Source organism: Stigmatopora argus, chromosome 8 (genome assembly GCF_051989625.1).
Source record: "Stigmatopora argus isolate UIUO_Sarg chromosome 8, RoL_Sarg_1.0, whole genome shotgun sequence".
NCBI classification, from domain to species: Eukaryota; Metazoa; Chordata; class Actinopteri; order Syngnathiformes; family Syngnathidae; genus Stigmatopora; species Stigmatopora argus.
Window position 1 is genome coordinate 1,921,989 of NC_135394.1, and position 23,607 is coordinate 1,945,595.

The window sequence follows — 23,607 nt, forward strand, 5'->3', positions numbered from 1 at the left end:
GCCATTGTTTTTAGTATTGTAGTGATCGCGCTGTGGTATCTGCTGTAGTAGCATTGTAGTCTTTCACCCCGCCTCCGGAGGAAGTCCGACTACAAAGGGGGCTGTAATTTTAGTTTACAGTCATCTCAAACCCGGTGAAGATTGTCCACAACTCCGTGCTGGCATTAGGAAAGATTCCAATCTACCAGCATGATATTCACCCGGGTACACAAGATAGGATTGGCGGTGGGAGGGACGATCGGTGTAATGATAGTGTTTTTCCAATGGCATCTGAAGAACAGAAGAAACCAGTGTGTTCAAAGAAAATAGCACGAGCCAACTTCACGTGCATTAATAGAATGGGAAGTGGGTTGAATCTGGGACGACTTACCGTAATTACTCGAATATAACGCGCACTCGAAAATAACACGCAGGTATAACTTTGGGCCAAAAAAATCTGGAAAAACGCAGTACTCGAATATAGTGCGCACCTAAAATTTCCCGCTGACGAAAATCAGAAATCTTACCTTTTTTTCTTCGTTTCACGATTGTTTTGTTCAAACAAATTTATTCATTAGAATCCTTCAAATGAAAAGTTCCTCTCTGTCTTTGTCTGTCCTCTCATACATCTCTTCGTTGAGAATCCTATCAACGTCCACGCTTCCTTCATCCACTTCCTCTTCCTCCCACAACACATCATCCGATTGGCTTTACGAGATGACGTAAAATCCGTGCGTCAAAGTGAGTTTGACAATGCTTTTTTCGATCGAAAATTTGTAATTTATTTTAGTTATTGATTATAACACTGAACTGAGAGAGGGTGAACTGAGACGGGTACGAGGCTAGAGGGGGGCAGTGGTGGTCTCGGCTTCACGAGATGACGTAAAATCCGTGCGTCGGCTCTACGAGATGACGTAAAATCCGTGCGTCAAAGTGAGTTTGACAATGCTTTTTTCGATCGAAAATTTGTAATTTATTTTATTCAATTCAATTTCAATTCAATTTATTTGGCAAGAAAAAGCACCAGGCTAAGGGCCATGTAACAAGACACAAAAAAAAAAAAAAAAAAAAAAATAGTTTTTGATTATAACACGCACCCCCAACTATTGGAATTAATTATTTTGCAAAAACCTGCGTGTTATATTCGAGTAATTACGGTAATAGTATACAATGTTAACAAGTGGTGACGGTTGATATTACGTTCAAACCGGTAGCTCGTAGCGACATCTGGTGGTGGTGTGGTGATAATAGATTGTACGACAGGTTGCCATTCAACACTACTGGCTATTGTGCATCTGTGTCACTGCTTCTGCTTGTCTCCATAACAAAGATGTCTGCTCCTGAGTTGGTCACTGCAGCAGGAAACGTCCTGCCTCAGCACTGGAATGGCAGAGCCAAGCGGTCCGCTCTTGGATGGGGCGATGGGGACCAATGTTCCCTCTAAGGTGCGCGTGTGCGCAATTGCGCACTACTCTCGTCTTCTCTTTTTACCCCTTTCCCCATGATGGCGCCGTTTAAGCGGCAGCCAGTGGCAGTAGCTCTGTCCACTCATGTTTTTCGTGTTTTACAGCATGTTTTACATGAAAAATTAGAGGGAACATTGACATGCACCTGCTTGTGGCAGGTGTGATACTGGTGTGCCCATAGCGAGCAATGATGATGTCGTGACCGTATGATTCGCCTAAAGACGTTTCGCCGACGGACGTTTGACAGACGGACAGGTCGCCGAATGAACGTTCGTTCAAACAGCGTTTAATGATTAAATACAAATACTAGTATTTGTTAGTTTAATGATTAAATACAAATACTAGTATTTGTATTTAATCATTAAACGCTGTTTTCAGCTGGATTTGACCGAATTTGAGAGCATTTTGAGCCGTTTGGCGAATGGACGTCTATGGACGTGTTTTAGCCTCCATCGCGATATCATCGCGACATTTTACCGAGGAATTCACTTCCCTGGGCTTGGTTCTAATGTCCAAAGAGCTCCAGTATTTGTATTTAATCATTAAATGCTGTTTTAGGATGGATTTGACCTGATTCCTGTGATTTTACCGGCTCGGTTCTGCTACATCTGCCCGCCCAAGAGTGCTTATTCCCGGATTGCCATTGATGGTAGACTAATATTGATTTTTACTATAATTTGGACAACACCGGCGGCGGGCCGGATTAAAAATCCTAACGGGCCGTATATGGCCCGCGGGCCGAGGTTGAAAAACTTGTACACACACGATCCGGGGGCGGGGCGAGCGCGCGAATCCCGTTTCGGCGAAACCTCCGTTCGGCCGAATGAACGTTCGGCGGAACGTCCATTCGGCGACCTGCCCCTCTGTCAAACGTCCGTCGGCGAAACGTCTTTAGGCGAATCATCCGAGTACTGATGATGTCGCTCACACTGGTACTCAGTGCGCTCAGGGAGGTTGTCTTTCTGCTCAGACCAACAAAAAATTAGAGGGAACATTGATGGGGACCCAACCTACATCGACAGCATCGGGGTCCCCCGAGGTGTACCAGATGAGTATAAGCTCGCTGACCAAATTGCACGACTCCAGAACAGGACGGAAGAAGGGTTTGCAGCCATCCATGAACAGTTGTCGGCTACCTCCTTGATGGCCTTCCAGAACAGGATTGCTGTTGACATGCTCCTGGCAGAGAAAGGTGGCGTGTGCTTCACCCTTGGCGACCAATGCTGCACGTTCATCCCGAACAACACAGCAGCTGATGGGAGCTTAACCAAGGCCCTGGAGGGCCTTCGATCCCTCAACAGCAAGATGAAGGAACATTCTGGAATCGACACCTCAATGTGGGACAAATTTGGTAGCATCTTTGGCAGATACAAACAGTTGGTTGTATCAGTTCTAATGTCAATCGCTGTTTTTGCTGCCATTCTCACAACTTGTGGATGTAGTTACATTCCCTGTATTCGTGCGTTCTGTCAAAGATTAATAACAAAAGCCATAGAACTAGTCAAATCAGAAATGTATGCCTTATTCACATCTGAGGGCGAACCATGGGACGATGACGATGACGAGTCTGGGGATGATGAGGAAACGCAGTTCATGGGACTGCCTGACCTGTTCCCAGACCCTAAAGACTATGGCATTGACTTTTGAGTGTAACGTTTTTCTGTTATTTTGGTGATCCTATGATTCGAAAATCTGAAAAGAAGAGGTCGTGGGTGATGATATTTTATAGCAGAATCCGGATAAACAGGAGGGAAATGTTGGAACTATTGAAAATAAGTTATCCTGCTTCTGGGTTAGTGTCAAAATGCTTGCTCATAAAATTTGGGGTGTCCTGAGGCCTGGAGGAAGTTTCACCTTATTCAACAAAGAGGAACTGCTCCAGGGGTCAGGCGCCTGTTTGAACTATCGTGTGAAGATTACGGGAGAAGGGGAAAGAGAATGTAAAAGTGTTACCTTGAAAGAACATGTGGTCATGCAACAAAGACCCTTTTGCAACTGGGAGACAACCCCCTCTTTCCTTTGATCAGCTTGAAACTTGGACAACTTGGCCTGTAACTAGGACACTCCCAAAACACAATAAGAGACAAGGGAGCGGAGACATCCTCAGTGTGTCGGAGGATTGCGACTGAGCAGTCCCCGACCCTCTCATTGCAAATAAAATTGACTCAATTCTCTGTGTTTTCCTTTTTTCAGATTGGTGATACAAATGTCTGGTGTTTAAACCTAACAGGTTGTATGGCTTGAAAACAGTCATCATATAAATGAGCCATCTCTCCTGTGCCATTGAACATTTTGAATGCGTTTGTTAAATGGTAAGGACTAAGCAACATTTTTTTACCAACTTGATAAGCTATTCTCCCTTCTGGGCTTTCACCCTGTGGTCACGCAAAAAAAACACTTTGTTCCACCTTTCATAATCCTTTTATCTCATGTCACTCTTGTTTTGGGAGCCAGAAGTAGTTTTTGATCCAGCTGAATTACCAATAATACAAATACTAAAACATATTTGAAATCAGAGTACTATATTAGTAATAAATGCTTGTGAAAGCATGAATAAATAATATCAACATGCATGTTGCTCTGTTCTTGGAGTTGGTATTTTGGTCTTAAAAAACATCTACATTTACGTTGCCAGAATTTCAAGTTCTAAGATACCATTCAAAACAATTTAAGTTATCCACCCTGTGCGGTATTTGGTGTGTGGGATATTGATCAAAACAACAGGTCCTTTGGGAATGCTCATTCACCTGGTTCCCAAGTCCACATTTGCATATTTGCGTGCGTCGCTAGGTGTCTCCTCTTAAAACCGGGTCCATCATTGTGTTTCACCATCTTTATCACATTGTGTTTTATGTTTGAATGTGTGTCTTTATTGCCATATTTTGTCTCTTTTAAGGCCCCGGCCCTCCTAAGCACTTGGAATTGTTACGAGATTGTTCCAGTGAAGTTATCATCTTTTCCTGGGAACATACAAACAGCACCGATCATTACATGGCCAGAGCAGTAGACTAAGGTACATTATTCTATATATGTTCATAGAAATTACAGTTTCATGAAAATAATAGATTTTTTTTTCAGGGAGTAGTTCAAGAATGCCTAACTGTGGATAACTCATGTTATTTCACAAATACTATCTGTGGGAGACAGTACTACTTCACAGTTTACTCTATATCAGGGCAGTGCAAGAGCCAATCAAGCTCAACAGTTGATATTCGCTCAGGTATTCTACTACAATGCAAATCCCAATCAATTGAATAAAAATGTCATGCAAAATATTGAGAATAAGTTCACCATTGAACCCATTTGCTTGTCACTAGCACCTTGTATACCACAAAATCTGCAAACTTCAGCTGATTGCAACTCAAACCCCCTGGTCAGCAAGTGGGACCTTGCCGAGGGTGCACTGCGTTACACAGTGGAAGCTTTCGGCAATAAGGGACACAGCTACTACAATTGCAGCACGCTTTCTAACAGCTGTGCAATAGAGAGTGTGCCATGTGGAGAGTACTTGAACATCTTCATCACAGCTTTTGATGATGAATGTGCTAGTCCCAGAAGGCTTGGACCTGTTGCTGAGACAGGTCAGGCAGTTTATTTGTCACATGCATTGTGGGCCAATCATAGCAAAAGAACACAACTTACGCAGATATTTTTGGGTGATACTGTATTCCACTTTTGGAGAGGGAATTGTGGTCTAAAAATCCTCAACACTGTATTAAATATCCTTCAAAAAGGAATGAAAGTTTCGGACTGGCCCCACAAGAATTGAATTTATGCACTAGACCAGCTAGTTATAGTGGAACAGCTCTTAGCTTGGCTCAAAAGCCAACAAACTAAAAGCACATACTGCTAATCTGCACCACAGTGTAAGGGGTTGTTCTCAGGAACGTGCACGGAACTTTGTAAAGATCTTCGTATAATGCAGCAAAACTATCACCCAGATATAATATTATTTCAGTCCACTGTTTTTATGTTTTCATTCATTCATTTTCTGAACCGCTTATCCTCCTCACAACAATTGCGGGGGGAGCTGCACCCTATCCCAACTAACTTTGGGCAAGGAACACACTTAATTGGTGGCCAGCCAATCGCAGGACACGAGGAGACGGACAACCGTTCATGCTCACACTCATACCTTGGTGCAATTTAGAATGTTCAACCAGCCTCCCATCCATGTTTTGGGAATGTGGGAGGAAACTGGAGTACCTGGAGAAATCCCATGCAAGCCAAGGGAGAACATGGAAACTCCACACAGGAAGACCCACATAGGCCCGTAATCGGACGTTTGGTTGCCGGACTTTTGGTTGCCGGACGTTTGGTCGCCGGACGTTTGGTCGCCGGACGTTTGGTCGCCGGACGTTTGGTCGCGGACGTTTGGTCGCCCGGACCCTAACTACCGGCGACCAAACGTCCGGCGACCAAACGTCCGGCGACCAAAAGTCCGGCGACAAAACAAGGTAAAACAACATGGTCTACGCATCAATGAAAGCCAACAATGGCCCTGAGCAGTTTCACTGAGCAGACGTGTGAGTGTATAAGAGTTTGTATGTACATGAGTTGTCCCCTTAGGAAGGGACGTCAGTCAGAGTCTTAACAAGTTTTCCAACAAAACACAATAAAAGTACGGGGAATTTTGAGCTTTTCTTTAGCCCAATAATTAATAGGGCATTAAGTATGACTAAATAATAATTCGCAGTTTGTATTTAGGGAATTTGAGCAACAATTTTAAATGGTAATTATCAATAACCTTCCGGGCGACCAAACGTCCGGCGACCAAAACTCCGGCGACCAAACGGCCGAGTACCCCTGGGCCGATGGGCCGCCCCACCGTGTTTATGTGTACAAGTAAATTGAGATTTCAGTTTTAAAATACTTACTCTTACTTCATGTTTCACCTATAGTTTATATATACAGTAAACTTTTTAAAATACTGTTTACTGTTTAAAGAACTATCAATGAAATGTGTTAATGTATGACATATGTATATATGTGACAGGTATGACAGAAAATGAATGAATGAATTGGCAACATTGAGTGTAAACAAATTACACACCACTTATATACTGTTCTACTTATACATTTCTCATCTAGGTCCATGCACGCCGCATAACGTGACAGCGGCCTTGTTCACAAATGTAACACAATGGATTTAACTTGTACGATCTCTGGCTTGAAGTGCAGTACAAATTATACCACATATGTAGCTGGCTCCAACTTTAAGTGCAACAGCACCAAGAGCGAGATGATCACCATTGAGACAGGTGTTTTTAGACTACTTTTTAACTAAATGGTACAAGAAGGAAAAAAATATTTAGTCAAGAACCAATAGTGCAACTTCTCTCTCTCAAAACAATGCTTTATTGGTTTGCAATTTTCATCAATCATAGACTTTAACTGAACTGAAAAAAAATGCAGAAAATCAATTTGTTGGTTTAAAGGTCATTGATTTAAATGAGGGATCTTGCACAGTCCTGGCTGACAAAATAATTTTTGCTCCCCTGTACACATTCACAATTTAGACTTTAGACAACAGATATAGACAGGCATTTGTGTTTCATTAAAGGAAAAATGTCCCAACTTTGTTTTTTCAGCTGCTTGCCCCCCAAATAATGTCAGTGCCTCTTTGGATTGTGAAGCCAATGAGGCTCTCATCTCATGGGATGGCCAGCCAGAAATTAACTCGTACACCGCAACGATAGTCGATGACGAAGACAGACTTTTGAGCTGCAGTTCAACTGCAACCGCCTGCAGAGTACTAAATCTAAAATGTGGACAACTCTACACCGTCACCGTCTCCCACCATGATAGTATCTGCCCCAGCACGCCTTCTCAACCCATTTACATGGAATCTGGTGGGATTTCACTCGACAGCACACATCATCATATTTCGATGAAATGTTCCCATTGTTTGAAAAAGTACATTTTGTCAAATGGGCTTTCCATTTATTCACACAAGTGCATTTGTTTTTCCTGCTTTTCTGTCTCAGTCCATTGTGGGCCCCAGATGGAATCTCATTTCGACTGTCAGTCACAAGTGCTTACTATTGGTTGGAATGGCTCAAATGGAGCGAACAGTTACATTGCCGTGCTCTCGTACAATAATACACAAATGACTCATAACAACACTGAAGCTGAGCTGAGTATCAGTTCAATGGAGTGCGGGCAAGACTACTCACTTATAGTGAGGTCTTTTACAGACAACTGTGTCAGTCATCCCTCCGTCATAACTGAATGGAAAGGTAAGTGAGCATTTGACACTTTTTTCCCTTCCTCCGTTTTTTTTCACCAGTCTGACCAAATAAATGTATGAATGCCGCCTGACTACAGTGCGTGCAGGAGCGGACTCTATTCCCGCTGGTGGCATTATGATTCTCAGAGTAGATGGTTGTTTGTCTCTCTGTGTGCCCTACTGCTGACTGGCGAACAGTCTAGAGCAGGGGTGGGCAAATAATTCCACAAAGGGCCGGAGCGGGTGCAGGTTTTCGTTCCAACCCATAAGAGGAAACCTTTCCACCAATCTGGTATGTTGGATATACAATCAGTGGATCTCAGTACGGTGTTGGTTAAACTGTCTGTGTTGGGTCTGTTGGAACAAAACCTGCACGCACAGCGGCTCTCGAGGACCGTATAAAGCAAATGTATAATAATATGAAATAAAATCCTGACAGATACATTTAAAATGTCGTAAAGAAACGGGTGTAGTTTAATACGTTTTAGAGATTATTGGAAAAATATCTTTTCTTTTTATCGCTTCTTAAAAACATGATTATTGATGTATGAGCTATCAGAAAACTGACCATTTTCTCAATATTTTGGTAACTAAAAATAAATATATATTTGAAACAAAATGTTAACTGCACGTTTTCCTTTACACGAACATTACACGTCATTATAAATGTGAGCACTCAAAATATAAACCCTCAGCATGTTATGTTTACCTTTCCCACAGCACCCTGTGTACCAACAAATGTGGCGGCTATGAGTATGTGCGGCCACAGTTACGTTGAGGTGTCATGGCAAGCAAGCCGGGGCGCGTTGTACTACGAGGTGGCTGCAACAGATAAAGATGGTCATCAGCTACTCTGTGCTTCCAATAAAACAAGTTGCAGGCTGAAAGATCTGAAGTGTAGTCAGGTATACAGCATAGCAGTGTCTGCTGGCAATGAACACTGCTTTAGCAATGAAAGTTCAGGTGTTGGGGTACAGACAGGTAAAGAAACACAAAGATGCTATACATTTGATGTTTTTTTTTTCTGTATATTAATGTATTTCTAAATGTAGTTGCAGCACCATGCCCCCTTTCCAACCTGACTGTCTCAATCATTTGTACTAGCAACATTGCCATGTTGAGCTGGAACAGCAGCCCTAATGCAATATCCTATACCGGCAAGGCCAATAGTACTGATGGGCACACCGTGTTTTGTGAAACAATAGGAAATGTTTGTCATTTGGAAGATTTGCTCTGTGGAAAGGAGTACAGTTTCACTGTGTCAGCCACAGATGGCGACTGCCAAAGTCCTGAGAGCGATCCGGTCATCCATGAAACTGGTGGGTTAATTATTTTGCGATTGTCTTTCAAATAGTTACAAATTTGTGATCATGTTATTTAAACTCGTCACCCATGAGTCTGTCCTCAGGCTTCTCTTTTGTAGTGCCCTATTCACTGTCTTCTTCTAGTGTCAAAAGGTTCCCATATTTTCCAGTCTCATGCTGCAGGTCACAATAACGATATTAAGTAATTATTAGCTTTTTGTGAAATTCATCTGTTATGTGGGTTTCACTTCTTTGGGTCATTAACATTATTATTAATTATTCCTAAGAAGCCCTTTCTCTTTCCTCAAATATCCAGACAAAGAGATGATATACTTTATAAATGCTGTAAACAGTGCCTGGACAATTTGGTGGTCATACTCGAATGCTGTATCTTTTAGGTATAATTTACTATGGGGTGAAAAAAAATTCAATTTCTTACATTTGAAATATTGTGTATAACTCTTTGCTTGTCTTAGCTCCATGTATTGTGCAGAATGTTGTCAGCGCCTTCAACTACAGCACCAAAATGTTGACCATCAGCTGGATACCTGGGTTAATGCCCTTAAACTACAGTATAAGGGCCCTCGCTGAAGATGATACAGAACTCAAGTGCGTCACAGAGACTTCCCAGTGTTCAATGGCTAACTTACGGCGCGGGAAGCAATATGAGATGACAGTCACAGCATTTAGCAGCACTTGTGAAGGACCGAGTAGTCTTTTAGAGACAATCAGCTCCGGTGAGACTCAGAGTGATTTGGTCTTTAGGGTTCACTTGTGTCAATTTTTACATAGTGTCCCCTCTTTCTGTATTTTCTCAGTACCCTGTGTTCCTCTTAATGTCCAAAGCGCCATCGAGTGTTCTTCTAACACGGTGCATACTTCCTGGGATCCAGCTGCTGGTGCACTCTTTTATGGTTCGACAATGACCGGTGAGGGAAATTTCACTTCGACCTGCTTGACGTCGGAGCAAAGTTGCCAGTTCTCAGGCCTAGAGTGTGCTAAAACATATGTGCTAAGTGTGATGGCTCAGAACAACCAGTGTAACAGCTATGAAAGCACTGAGATCTCCGTGACAAGTGGTAAATGTTCGGTTTTTATCTTTTCAATTTTCAAAAGCTGACTAACAAAAGATAGAAAATTTGGAGAAAAGTTGAATTACTGATTCCTCTACATTCATCTCCAGCACCCTGTGAGCCTTCCAGTGTTGAAGTTTCCTTCGACTGCATTTCTGGGGTGGCGACAGTTATGTGGAAACATAGCTCTGGAGCTCAATATTACACTGTACTGGCTGAGGCCAGTGGGCATAATGACACATGTACTTCTGCCCTTGTACTTCAGCTTAATGTCCTACGAGGAAAGATGCCAGCGACTCAACCTGCCGACCCTTGAGGCTCGGCGTCTGCGAGGGGACCTGAAACTGGCATACAACATCCTCCACGGTATCTACAACATGCCCCGCGACCTCTTCTTCACGCCCGCACCTGATCGTGGTCTGAGGGGTCATCCGTGGAAGCTGTATCCTCGCAGGTTCCGGTTGAATCGGCGGAAGGCTGCTTTTTCAGTGCGCATCGCCGGTCCTTGGAACCGGCTTCCGCAGAGTGTGGTCGAGAAGCCGACGGTCGCCCAGTTCAAGAGGGCTCTGGATGACGTTTTGGCCGTGAACCAGTGACTACACCGCGTTTTGTTGCACATTTCTTGTTCTTTGTTACATGGCCCTTAGCCTTGTGCTTTTTCTTGCCAATAAATTGATTGATTGATTGATTGCCCTGAATTATTGTGAGCTGAGGCAGTTGTTGTGCGGCAAGGACTACGCTCTTACTGTTCTGGCAGAGAACATGCTCAAACCAATGTGACAACAGGTATATAGTATAGTTTGACATAGTGTAGCGTTCACAAATCTGCTGTATAATGATAAATGCATCTGTTTAATGCAGACCTGGGCAATTACTTACAGAAATGGCCACAGTGGTGCAGGTTTTCGTTCCAACCCATAAGAGAAAACCATTCCACTAATCTGGTATCTTAGAAGCAGTGGCGGGTGGTGCATTTTCTGGTAGCGCCTTCAACGTATCAATCCAACCCTCAAAAACTATTTTATGGCTATAAAACCTCTACTGCAGCTACAGCTGCAACACATAAAAATAATCAATAAATTAATGCACAAAAATGGGGTAAAATCCACTTCCTAGCAGCATTTCATGATTAAATACAAATACTGGAGCTTTTCAGACATTAAAACCAGTCCAGGGGGTGATTTTCCCGGGAAAAGACAGCGAGGAACGTCAATGGCGTACGGGCAAACATTGCCCGAAAATGGGGTAAAATCCAGCCAAAAACAGCATTTATTGATTAAATACAAATACTGGAGCTTTTTAGACATCAGAACTGGGCCCGGAGTATAATTTCCCCGGTAAAAAGACAGCGATGAACGTCGATACGTCCATACGTGAAATGACAAAAAATGCACTAAAATTAGGTAAAATCCACTTCCTAGTATCATTCATTGATTGAATACAAATACTGGAGCTTTTGAGACATTACAACCAGGCCAGGGGGGTGATTTTTCCCGGGAAAAGACAGCGATCGACGTCAATGGTGAAACGCCAAAAATTTAACTGGGGTAAAATCCACTTCCTAGCAGCATTTTGTGATTAAATACAAACACTGGAGCTTAAATACAAACACTGGACCTTAAATACAAACATTGGAGCTTTTCAGATATCAGAACTTGGCCCACAATTGAAATATTATTTAGGAATATAGCCATATTTTACTCACCAAAAATCCTTTTTACACAATATCCATCCTCCTTTCTTTCTTCCTTCTTTCCTATCGCCATCGAAGCTAATGATGAAAGTCAAGCCTGTCCTGTCATATTTCTGGCATAGTCCGTTTTGAAAATAGCTTTAAATCAACACAACAATATACTATTTGCTTGTGGAGCCAAGTTAGCGCGCTGAAAATGCCGCACACCATTTTCCCGGCTGTAACAGGCTTGCTAGCTTCGGAGTTGACCGCCCTTTCTTAATGATGTCCATTTTTTTCTGGAAAAGTCCGTCTGGAAAATAGCTTTGTGAGAAAACAGAATCCATTTTTTTTTGCTTCTGTCGGCCATTGTGGGTGGAGTTTGCGATCTCGGCTGCCTCGGGTACTGCTTTGGCCCGCCTACTAGCCAATCATAGTTTGTGAAAGCAATGACATGTCCCAGCCAGCAAAATGCTAACGCCTATGAAAAATCATTGTGGGGTTGCCAACTCGAAATCTGATTGGTTAAAAGCAACAGTCTAGTTTAATGTAGCAGAGCCCGCAAGAACTGATTGTGAAGGCTTTGAGGCAGATCTGATCTGGCAACAAATAATGGCTGAAATGTGATTGGTTAAATGCTTCAATATGAAAACACACATCTGGAAGCAGTGCAACCAGGGGGGAAAGCAATGAAAGGAAGCTAACAGACCATTTGGAATAATAAGTATTGATGGACAAAATATAATATGATTCAGATATTTCTTAGGCCAGCAGAGAAGGCCTTGAAGGCCCTGACGGCCCGCCACTGTTATATATATATAACACTTCTCTTTGAATTATAAGAACAGGACATTTGGAGAGATAAGGAAAATATTTTACAATGTTTGTTTCTCTTTGAACAGCTTTTACAACTGTCAGAACACAGAAACAATTGTTTATAATGCAAACACCAGTGACTCATACTGTGGTCACACATTGCTGTGACCAGGCTACACAAACCGATGATCAAATATAGACAGCCACGTAGTTCATGGTGAATGAATTTGAATATGGCTCAAACGTATAAGTTAATTTTTATAACATTATTCATAACAGTACCCAGTTTCTTCAAGGTTTTGGGTGGGTACTCTCTGAACTTCTCTAGGATGATCTGCGAGTCAAAGACTCTTCTTTCATCATCTTCTCTTGATGCACAGACTTTTACATTGCGTTCTATATTCTTGAGTTTAAATCCAATGTTATTGCAAGTGCTACGCAATCTCTTACAATTGCTGCTTACGTACTGGCAAAGTTGGCTCAATTTTACACTCGAGAGTAACTGACTTCCAAAAGGTTAATAGTGATGAAGTGACCGGTTGGCTAAAATGATAAACTGCTAATTCATTGTGCTCTGCACGCATGGCTTCAATCCCATCCCTTCTTCTGACATTTACTGCGCATTGTCAAATGTTTTGCTGAGGTATAATCTCACAGTTACAGTACTTCACAGAAAATACTCACCAGGTACCGGGGTATCTTTACACTCAAAGTAACCTGATTTCCAGCAGTAAATTTTGATGGTGTTTTGCTGCAGTATAATCTCATAGGTAGGTACTTCAGTGGCAATGTTGACCCAGTACATGCAACATTTTTACACTCAAAGTAACCTGATTTCCATAGGTAAGTATTGATGAGGTGACCGAGTGGTTAAGGTGAAGGTTTCAAATCCCTATCTCATTGGTATTTGAGATCTGCTACACACTGGCAAATATTTTGCTGCAGTATAATCTCACAGGTAGGGACTTCACTTAAACTTGACTGGGCATATGGGGCATTTTTACACTCAAAGTAACCTGATTTCCATAGCTAACTATTGATGACGTGACTGAGTAGTTAAGGTGATGGACTGCTAATCCATTGTGCTCTGCACGCATGGGTTTGAATCCCATCCTCATTGGAATAAGACATTTGCTCCACACTGGCAAACGTTTTGCTGCAGTGTAATCTCATAGGTAGTGATTTTACTGACACAATTGACGGGGTACATGCGGCATTTTTACACTCAGAGTACTAACCTGATTTCTACAGATATGTATTGATGAGGTGACCGAGTGGTTAAGGTGATGGACTGCTAATCATGGGTGCACACATGGGTTCAAATCCCATTCTTATTGGAAAAAGACATCTACTACACACTGGCACATGTTTTGCTGCAGTAGAATCTCATAGGAAGGGAGTTCACTGAGAATTCTCACTGGGTAAATGGGGCATTTTTACACTCAAAGTAACCTGATATCCATTGGTAAACATTGCTGAGGTGACCGAGGGGTTAAAGTGATGGACTGCTAATCCATTGTGCTCTGCACACATGGGTTCAAATTTCTTCCTCATCGCAGTTAGACATTTGCTACACACTGGCAAATGTTTTGCTACAGTATAATCTCAAAGGTAGGGAGGGACTTCACTGCCACTATCGACTGGGCACATGGGGTATTTTTAAAATCAAAGTAATCTGATTTCCTCAGCTAAATATTGATGAGGTGACCGAGTGGTTAAGGTGGTGGACTGCTAATCCATTGTGCTATGCACACATGGATACGAATCTCATCCTCATCGGAGATTGACATTTGCTTCACACTGGCAATTGTTTTGCTGCAGTATAATCTCAAAGGTAGGGACTTCATTGACACTATTGACTGGGCACATGGGGCATTTTTACACTCAAAGTAACCTAATTTGACAACAAATGTCGTTTTTGTGAAACTGATTCTGAAAATATGTCATTTGTTTTATGGTTACCCATTATTGCTACATTTTGGATTGAATTTGAGAAGTATATCATTTGAACAAAATATCATAATAGAAGGGAAAACATTTGTGTATTTGAATCCAAAGGTGAATAAATATTTGGTTAGCGTGTCTCGGCCTCACAGTTCTGAGATCGAGGATTCGAGCCCTGGTCTGGACCTTCCTATGTGGTGTTTGGATGATCTCCCTGGGATTTCGTGTTTTTTTTCCAGGTACTCCGGTTTCCTCACACATCCCAAAAACATGCAGGGCTCGTTGAACACTCTAATTTAGCCCTATGTATGAGTGTGAGCTGTCTCCTTGTGCCCTGCGATTGGCTGATCACCAATTCAGGCCCGGTGCCCATAGTTAGCTGGGATAGGCTCCAGCCCCCTCCACGACCCTTGTGAGGATCATAGGTACAGTAAATGAATGAACCTACTTTATGTTCTGAAAATTTTCAACAAAACAAAATTTCTAAATTCAACCCAAAATTTAAAATGATTATTGATTGAAGTTAAAATGTCTCTGTAAATGAAAACAAACAAAAAATGCTAGTCTGTGCCTCATTCATGATTAATTAACAGATGTGCATCTTTATTTTTATTTGTTTACTTTATTTTCCAAAATTCTAAGGTCATATTGTAAATATTTTGGACCAGTTTTTGCTCATTGGATTTTGTTTTATGTCATGTAAATTGGGGTGGCTCGGTGGGTGAGTGGATAGCGTGTCGGCCTCATTATGGGAGTCCCTGATCCAGGTTGGTCCACTTGTGTGGAGTTTGCATGTTCTCCCTGGGCCTGCGTGGGTTTTCTACTGGTACTCCAATGTCATCCCACATTCCAAAAACATGCATGGTAGACTGATTGGACACTCTAAATTGCCCCTAGTTATGGGTGGGAACATGAATGGTTGTCTGTCTCCTTGTGCCCTGCAATTGGCTGGCCACGAATTCAGGGTGTCCCCCGCATCTGGGCCAAAGTCAGCTGGGATAGGCTCCAGCACCCCCCGCGACCCTAGTGAGGATAGAGTGGTTCGGAAAATGAGATGAGATGTAAATTGGTTGATCTAATAGTCATTTTTGTCCATGTGGTTCAGTTAAAAATATTAATATTTCTCAGCAAAGTATTTATTCCACTTTTTTCAATTTGCCATGTACAAGATAAAAAAAAGTGAACAACATATTAAAATAATGAAACGAATCCATACATTAGATTACGGTAATGAAATCGGTTTTGTTTACGATTACATTGTAACCAAATAAAGTCTCCCAAGGGCCAACAGCACCCTCTGGCGTTAAGGCGTGCAATTATCAATTACTAACTCCGTGAGTAAGCAAGCAAGCAGTTGTACTTCCAGCCATAAAACGGTGGGAAAAAATGAATCCGTTGTTTAAACCTTCTCTTCACACCCAGAGACATAACTTTGTCATCGATTTTATCAGAAAGACTAACCCCAAAAAGGTACGACATAGTATATTTGTTTTGGCGAGCTGATCGAGCACCTGGTCGTAATGAAGTCGCAAACTTTCGTGCCTGTTGGATATCATCCTAATTTTGCCTTAAATATGACGATCAACCTAAACCTAATCTATATTTATTGACCCTGAAAGACGTCGCATATTTTTTTAGGTGGCCGACTTGGGCTGCGGCGAGTGCAGCCTTCTTCAAAAGCTCAGGTTCCACCGTCAAATTGAATTGTTGGTCGGAGTTGACCTCAATGTTGCCAAACTGAAAAAACGGACGTAAGTGTGCAGCCTAACAACGAAATATTGCTTGGCGCCTTCTGTCTTTGTCATGTGTAATTTTCATTAAAACAAAACAATGAAGACAGTATTAATACATAATCTCTGCATACTCGTAAGAAATAACTGATGAGCACATCATAGTTGTACGAATGCGTATTGCATTCGCTTAAAAAAATAATTAATATATTTTTTAGGTTGTTTTTATTTTATTTTAACACTGTCTGAATAATTTATCATAGTGGTTATTTTTATTTTTTTTAATTCTGTCTGAATAATTTATTTAATTGGCTTTTTAATTTATTTTGTTTTTAATGTCACTTTTTCTAAGGATGGTGTATGAGTGGTTAGTGCGTCAACCTCGCAGTTCTGGGGTCTTGGGTTTGATTCGAGGTCAGTCCACCGGTGTGTTTGGGCCAAAGCTGGGATAGGCTTCAGGATCCCCCGTGACCCTTGTGAGGAGAAAATGGTTCATGAAATGAATGAATGTATTTTTCTAATTAATTTATTTTGAGGGTTTTTTATTTATTTATTTTTTTATCTTGTATTTCGGAGTCATTTAAGTTTTTTTTTTTTTTTAAACAAATGTCCCTTTTGGCATTTCTGCTTATTTTTCTTCCTTATAATTTTTCCCTGATTAAAAGATAAAATTACACGTTTATTATTTTGGCTGCCTGCTATAGCCATAATGAGCAGTCTCCCTTTTCATTAATTAATTCATTTTCTGAATCGGTTACACTCACAAGGGTTGCAGGAAGGGGGTCTGTCAGCCAATCCCAGCTAACAACAGGCACCAAGCAGGGACACCTTAAATTGGTGGCCAGCCAATCACAGGGCAGGCACAAAGAGAAAATCATTTGCGCTCACTCCCAGGGGGAAATTTAGAGTTGTTGTTCAACTAGCCAACCATGCATATTTTGGAGATGTGGGAGGAAACCGGAATACCAAGAAAAAACCCACGCTAACTCCCAACAGGTAGGTCCAGACCTGAAATTGAACCTTATTTAAAATGGATTTTTAGGGGGTAATTTTACCAGCGTTTTGAATACTACATATTTTACCTCACGGGTTAGCGAAGAGCCACATGCACCCATCAGAAGAGCCACATATGGCTCCCGAGCCATAGGTTCCCTACCCCTGGCCTACACCATCAGGTGGCTTTCATCATAAATGTCACCATCTAATCATGCTAAGGCTGCGTTGAGGCTGTCTAATTTTGGTGATTCTTAATGATCCCATTGACTTTGATTTTCTTTGTACTTTGTGCTTTTTGCTTTTGCTTTGTTGTTCTGCGGCCTTTGACTGTACTGTCTAACTTATAACTATGCCTTTTCTTGCTACTGTCACAATGAAATTTCCCGAATACGGGATGAATGAAGTTATGGAATCCAATCCAATCATTGTGTTCGTCCTCGTATTCGATTTTTAGTTCCAGCTAATTTGGATGTATTTTTAATCTTCTCACTGGGAGCATTATTTGGATGCATTTTTAATCTTCTCACTGGGAGCATTTTTTTATGTTCCCTTACACCTTAACAAATAAGTCGTGTTGAGCGTTCTAATCACCAATGTTTGAGATCTTGAGAAAAAGTGGCAAAACCGCAAAGTAGCAATTTCCGATAGGTATCAAAATCTAGCAGAATACCGTTTTTGAGATGCCAAAGATGTGATTTTCCGCAGGCACAGACTGGCTCCCTTATCTACTGACTATTTGCAGCCACCATCTAATCAACTGTGCCTCCAGCTTTACCAGGGCTCAGTCACACAAAAAGATGATCGCGTCAGAGGATTTGACTTGATCACCTGTATAGAGCTGTAAGTTATCCTTTATCTATTTTTCTTCAACAAAATGTCAATTCTAATGTATCTCTTATTTTCTCTTCCAATCCATGGATGTCTACAGCATAGAGCACCTCCCTATAAATGATTTGGATCAGTTTTCAAAAGTGGTCTTTGGTTACATGGCTCCACAAACAGTGATCATCAGTACCCCAAATTCTGAGTTCAACCCGCTTTTCCCTGGAATGCTTGGTTTCAGACACACTGACCACAAATTTGAGTGGACCAGAATGGAGTTTCAATCATGGTTTGTATGTTTAATACATTCATCTACATATGAATGGTTTTGACTGAGGCTGACAGAATTTAAAATGTGACTAAAGATAACTTTTCCCACTGTTCTTTTCTACAATCTGAAACACTGCTTTAAAAACAAAAATGTCAAGAATTCTGGACATAATGATTTTTAATTAACCAACACTTGGGAGATTTTACATAATTTATTCATTCATTCATTTTCCAGACCAGTTATTCTCACAAGGGTAGTGGGGGTTGCTGGAGCTTATCCCAGCCAACTACGTGAACCAGGCATGGGACACCCTGAATTGGTGGCCAGCCAATCACAGGGCACCAGGAGGTGGACAGCCATTCACGCTCTCACTCATAACTAGGGGCAATTTAGAGTGTCCAACCAGCCTGTTTTCAGGATGTGGGAGGAAACTGGAGTACCCGGAGAAAACCCACGCAAGTCCAGGGAGCACATGTAAACCTGGGATTGAACCCTCACTCTCAGAACTGTGAGGCCAATGCGCTAACCACTTGTCCCCCAGGCTGCCCACACAATTTATTATCCTTTAAAATTATTTTACAATGACAGAAAGGGCAATGACATTTAATAAAAAAAATCATTCAGGGATGAATCTTGTCGTCTTGATTGTGAGCTGCATTTGTTTGAATGCACAATAAACCCCGGATTTATGGTCAAATGGGCATTTCTTTTCAGGTCTCAGAATGTATGTTTAGTGTTTGGCTATATGGCAGAGTTCACTGGTGTGGGAAAAGCTCCTCCGGGTCAAGAGGACCATATTGGCTTCTGCACCCAGATTGGTGTGTTTCACAAGCTGGAGACGACCAACAGAGATGGTCAAATTCATGGTGACAACGCAGAAGTTAATTTTCCATACAAGCTGGTAAAGAAGGGTGAAAATCTCTTGAATCAATTTTTCAACTAATGGAAATGATTTTTTTTATTACTAGATCTATTGTGTAACCTATCCCAGCCTTTGTGACAACAACATCTTGCGGAAAATGCTGATTAGTGAGTTGCTGTATTGGGCTGCAAACCTCACAAAAGAATGGCAGGAAAAATGGGAAGGTAAGAAATAGTTACCAAGTTGGCCTGACTGAAGACAGACAGATTTATGTCTTAACCACATCCTTTAGTTTTTTTTAATTCAGAGCATTCTCAAAGAATTTAAACCTTATATAGGAGGCAGAAGTGTGTATATTGTACTTATTGTTTGTGGCAAGGTAACCACCAGTTTTTGTTAAATACACTGATCCCTCCCTCGTTTTTCGCGAATTATTTGATCAGACATGGCCGCGATAATTGAAAAACCGCGAAGTAGGATCACCCCTATTATAACTATATACCATACTACCGTATTTTGACACCTATAGAACGCACCGCCTGAAACGGCGCTCCGTTGCGGGTGTATTTTCCATTTTTTGTCAATACAAAAGGCGCTTCGTTTCATAGGACGTGCTGCAATGGTTGTGCTATCATGACACACGCGTTAGCATGAATGCTAGCATATGTTTTAAAAAAGGCAACGGGAGCAAAACTGAGTTTGATTTAGTTTTATTGACGTAATGTGTATTCGCGAAAATATAAGTCAAAATATTCAAACATCTACAAATCTGTCCAAGTCCTCATCTTCTCTATCCGACATAAAGAGTTCAGCCAAGTGGGCGAGTTCACCAACAATGCTGGGTTCCACCTCATTGTCATAGTCGGAGTTGTCGCTGTGGGGTTTCGTAATAGTCATTCCAGCTTTGACGAAAGCTCAAACTACGGTGCTCGCCTGCACTTTGGCCCAGGCATCGACAATGGATGTACCGTAATGCTTGGAATACGCAAGAAGGCTATTTTTTCTGCTGGGTTGATCGCAATAAGTAGCATACATACATCTTCATTTCTGTTTTATTTTTATATGAATCAAACTAAGCGGAACACGAAGACAACACTCCTGTGGAGAATGATGCCGAAGGAGGATGCAAGTACAGAGAGATTTCTTGGACAAAAGCTCAAGAACTGGAGTGTCACCCATTACACAGGCGAGTATCCTAATTACGGACAAAGCATGAGGTTTTGATTGGCACACTCAGGGAGGTGTTAATTACTCAAATTCATTTCATTCTCTTTAATGAATGGTCACAGATAGATGTTAAATCAGATCTGCTTTAATGAAATATTGATAATTCATTCATCTACTATACAGATGTTCCCCTACTTACGAACATTCGAGTTACGAACAACGGTACATACGAACATGTCTGCGCATATGGCCTATGTCGAAAAATGTTCGGAAAGAGTTGCTGTAAGTTAGATTTTGTATTGCGCACCTTTTTCCGAGTAGTGCTTCTTTCCGCCGCTAATACCAACGCCTGGCTCTGTGAGAGCTCACCCAGCATCCACCTTCCTCTGCCCAGTTCGTTGCAGTGCGAAAGTGCGTGAACGTATCTCCAGTGCGCAAAAAACTTTTTTCATTTTTATCATTAAATATCTCGTGCATCCATTATTCAATATGGTTGGTGAAAAGCTAAAGGCTTCTAGTGAGGGTGGTAGTGCAAGGAAGAGGCAAGTCATTTCATTTGAAACGAAAGTGAGTAACCAAGACCTCATAGAGTTGGAGGCTCAGCAACGTGTCGAGGAGGAGGAGGAAGAAACGCCTGTCCCCATGAAGAAATTCGAGACGAAACTCTTGGCCGAGGGGTTTTCGCTCATAGATAAAGCCATCACACTCTTCGAGCAGCAAGACCCAAATATTGAACGTTGCACAAAGATTGCAAATCAATTGAATGATGCCATACAGTGCTACCGCATCATTTATGATGAAAAAAAGAAGAAAACCGTGCAATCGTCGTTAGATCGCTTCTTTCAGCCAGTTTCTAGTAAATCTCTCTCTCTCTCTAACATACGTAGTATGTATACAGTACTGTACATTCTCTCCATTAAAAAAAAAAAAAAAAATTCAGTATAAACCAATGCAGGTTACTTATACACGCCTTAAAGATACAAATGCACTTATATAAACCTTCAATATACTTATATAGGCCTTAAACATAAATTATAATACAAAATATAGCACTGAAGCAACTTACGAAAAAATTCACCTTACGAACAATCGCTCGGAACGTAACTCGTTCGTAAGTAGGGGAGCGTCTGTACTACTTATCCTCAAAAGGGTGGCAGGGGTGCTGGAGCCTATCCCAGGTAACTATAGACAAGAGGTGAGTTTCATCCTGAACTGGTTGCCAGCTAAACACAGATATTGAATAATTGAAATAAAAAAAACAGCCTACTAATATGTTAAAGCTGAACTGTTTGATGTTGCCTGTGTAGGTTGATATCTATTGTCTGCCTTTTTGTTTATTACTTGTTTACAAAAATATATATTGTTGTGCAATGAAGGGTAGTGCGAAGAAAAGGCGTATGATGAAAATTGATATTAAGCATGAAATATTGTTGCATTTTATTTATCTCTGCCTCAGGCATGTGTCTGTTCCCTTGGACTTGCTGTGGAATTGCTGCCCTAAGTTAAATGAAATGAGTGGCAGTCTGACAAATTTGATACAGCTTATAACACATGACCCCAAAATTAAAATGAATTCGCTGCACTCTGCTGTAGTTGTCTGCATTCAGGAACAAGGTACCATTTTATTTGTTTTGTCAGCTTTTAATTGTAATGAACATGTCAACAATTCAAAATGGGAACTCCTACTTAAAAAAATATCCATTTAAAATGAAACAGTACTTGTAGTGCTTACACCACTAACAGAATTGTGTGTTTCAAATTAGGAGATGAGGATCCCAATGATCTAATGGACAGCTGGTACGCAGAGCCCTGCCATGTAGAGGAGAAAAACTGGGAAACAGATGGTTAACGTTCACTAAAGTGGACCGGGAATCTGGTTTCAGGAAGTGGGTAGATCTAATGATTCGATTTGGGAAGATTTACTGCATGTAAAGTAAAAAGATAATTAAAAGAATCTAGCATATGTGGTTGAGTATCTTTATTCAGTTTTATTCAACAGTGTAAGGTACACATCATTGGGATCCAGCACAGTTTAAGGAAGCCAAAATATCTTAAGGGGAAACAGGGACCACTGGATTAAGGTATTATATAGCGCAGTACATCACTTTACAGTAAAATACAAGTAGCACTTGGATATAGACAACAGCTTCACAGAAGAGAGGAAGCAACCATGTTTTTAACAACATGTTAGTTACCCGTGTCACTTTACCTGTGTTACACAGGTAATATATATCTATTTATATTATTTATATTTATGTATGTATATATATAATGTATATAATGTATGTTATGTATGTATGTGTATATATACACATATACATATGCATGCATACATACATGCATATATACATGCATATATACATGCATATATGCATGCATATATACATACATATATAAATATACATATATAAATATATATATATATATATATATATATATATATATATATATAAGTATATGAGACTCCAATCAAGTATTTAGCTTCACTAAAATCATATTAAACACCATCTAGAGAGTTGAGAAAATGTTTCCTAAACAACGTACATACGTACCACAACGTAGCAAAAAAAGACACTATATCAAACAGTGATATGTCGGAATTTTCACCATGACATTTAAATCATGCTGAACACTGAACAAACACGTACATAAAGAAAAATATAAAATCAACTACAATAATACCGTAACATACGTGTGCCCCAACATATGGGAAATTTGAGATACGAGTAAGAGCAAATATTTGCCTTGAGATACAAGACAATTTTTGAGATACAATAATACTTTGACATACGAGTGCCCCAACATATGTCAAATTTGAGATACGAGTGAAATTTTGAGCAAATATTTGCCTTGAGATACGAGACAAATTTTGAGATACGAGCATATGAGACAGCCAGGTGGCCGAGACGCACATTTCCCTTCCTATCTATGAGCACTAGGCGGAGCATTGCATTTTTTTTCATGTTTTTTTGCATTTGTCAGTGCAGGGGGAAAAACTATGGGTTCAAAGCAAGCAGGTGCAATGAACGGTAGTGCGAAGAAAAGGCGTATGATGACAATCGATATTAAGCATGAAATAATCAAAAAACATGAGAGCGGTGTACGAGTGACAGAGCTGGCTCACCAATACGAGAGGAGCACCCGGACAAGTTGGCAAGTGGTCGTGCGTCATCCTGTCGTGAGGACATTTGTGTGCGTAATTTTTGTAATATTTTGAAGTGGAGACGAACGCAAACAACCATAGATAAGTTCCTTTTAAAAACTCTGGCTAAAAGT

At 41.0% G+C, this 23,607-nt stretch overlaps 2 protein-coding genes across 3 annotated transcripts; both read left to right on the forward strand.

Annotated features, from left to right (window-relative positions):
- Positions 1–3,084: 3,084 nt before the first annotated feature.
- fndc7b (fibronectin type III domain containing 7b) lies at positions 3,085–10,706 on the forward strand. Of its 2 annotated transcripts, none has more exons than XM_077607367.1 (12): positions 3,085–3,757; positions 4,342–4,458; positions 4,524–4,665; positions 4,763–5,026; positions 6,537–6,706; positions 7,037–7,297; positions 7,433–7,684; positions 8,395–8,655; positions 8,727–8,993; positions 9,455–9,715; positions 9,797–10,057; positions 10,162–10,706. In XM_077607367.1, the coding sequence occupies exons 5-12, from the start codon at positions 6,589–6,591 to the stop codon at positions 10,365–10,367; spliced, it is 1,887 nt and encodes a 628-aa protein (XP_077463493.1). In that variant the 5' UTR covers positions 3,085–3,757; positions 4,342–4,458; positions 4,524–4,665; positions 4,763–5,026; positions 6,537–6,588; the 3' UTR covers positions 10,368–10,706. The 2 variants fall into 2 exon arrangements, with proteins under 2 accessions (XP_077463493.1, XP_077463494.1); XM_077607368.1 differs by having other exon boundaries at positions 10,317–10,706.
- Positions 10,707–15,784: 5,078 nt separating this feature from the next.
- Positions 15,785–22,294, forward strand: henmt1 (HEN methyltransferase 1). The gene is made up of 9 exons (XM_077608263.1): positions 15,785–15,953; positions 16,122–16,234; positions 17,915–18,049; positions 18,138–18,320; positions 19,017–19,203; positions 19,271–19,388; positions 20,242–20,350; positions 21,788–21,945; positions 22,095–22,294. The coding sequence occupies exons 1-9, from the start codon at positions 15,870–15,872 to the stop codon at positions 22,178–22,180; spliced, it is 1,173 nt and encodes a 390-aa protein (XP_077464389.1). The 5' UTR covers positions 15,785–15,869; the 3' UTR covers positions 22,181–22,294.
- Positions 22,295–23,607: the final 1,313 nt, after the last annotated feature.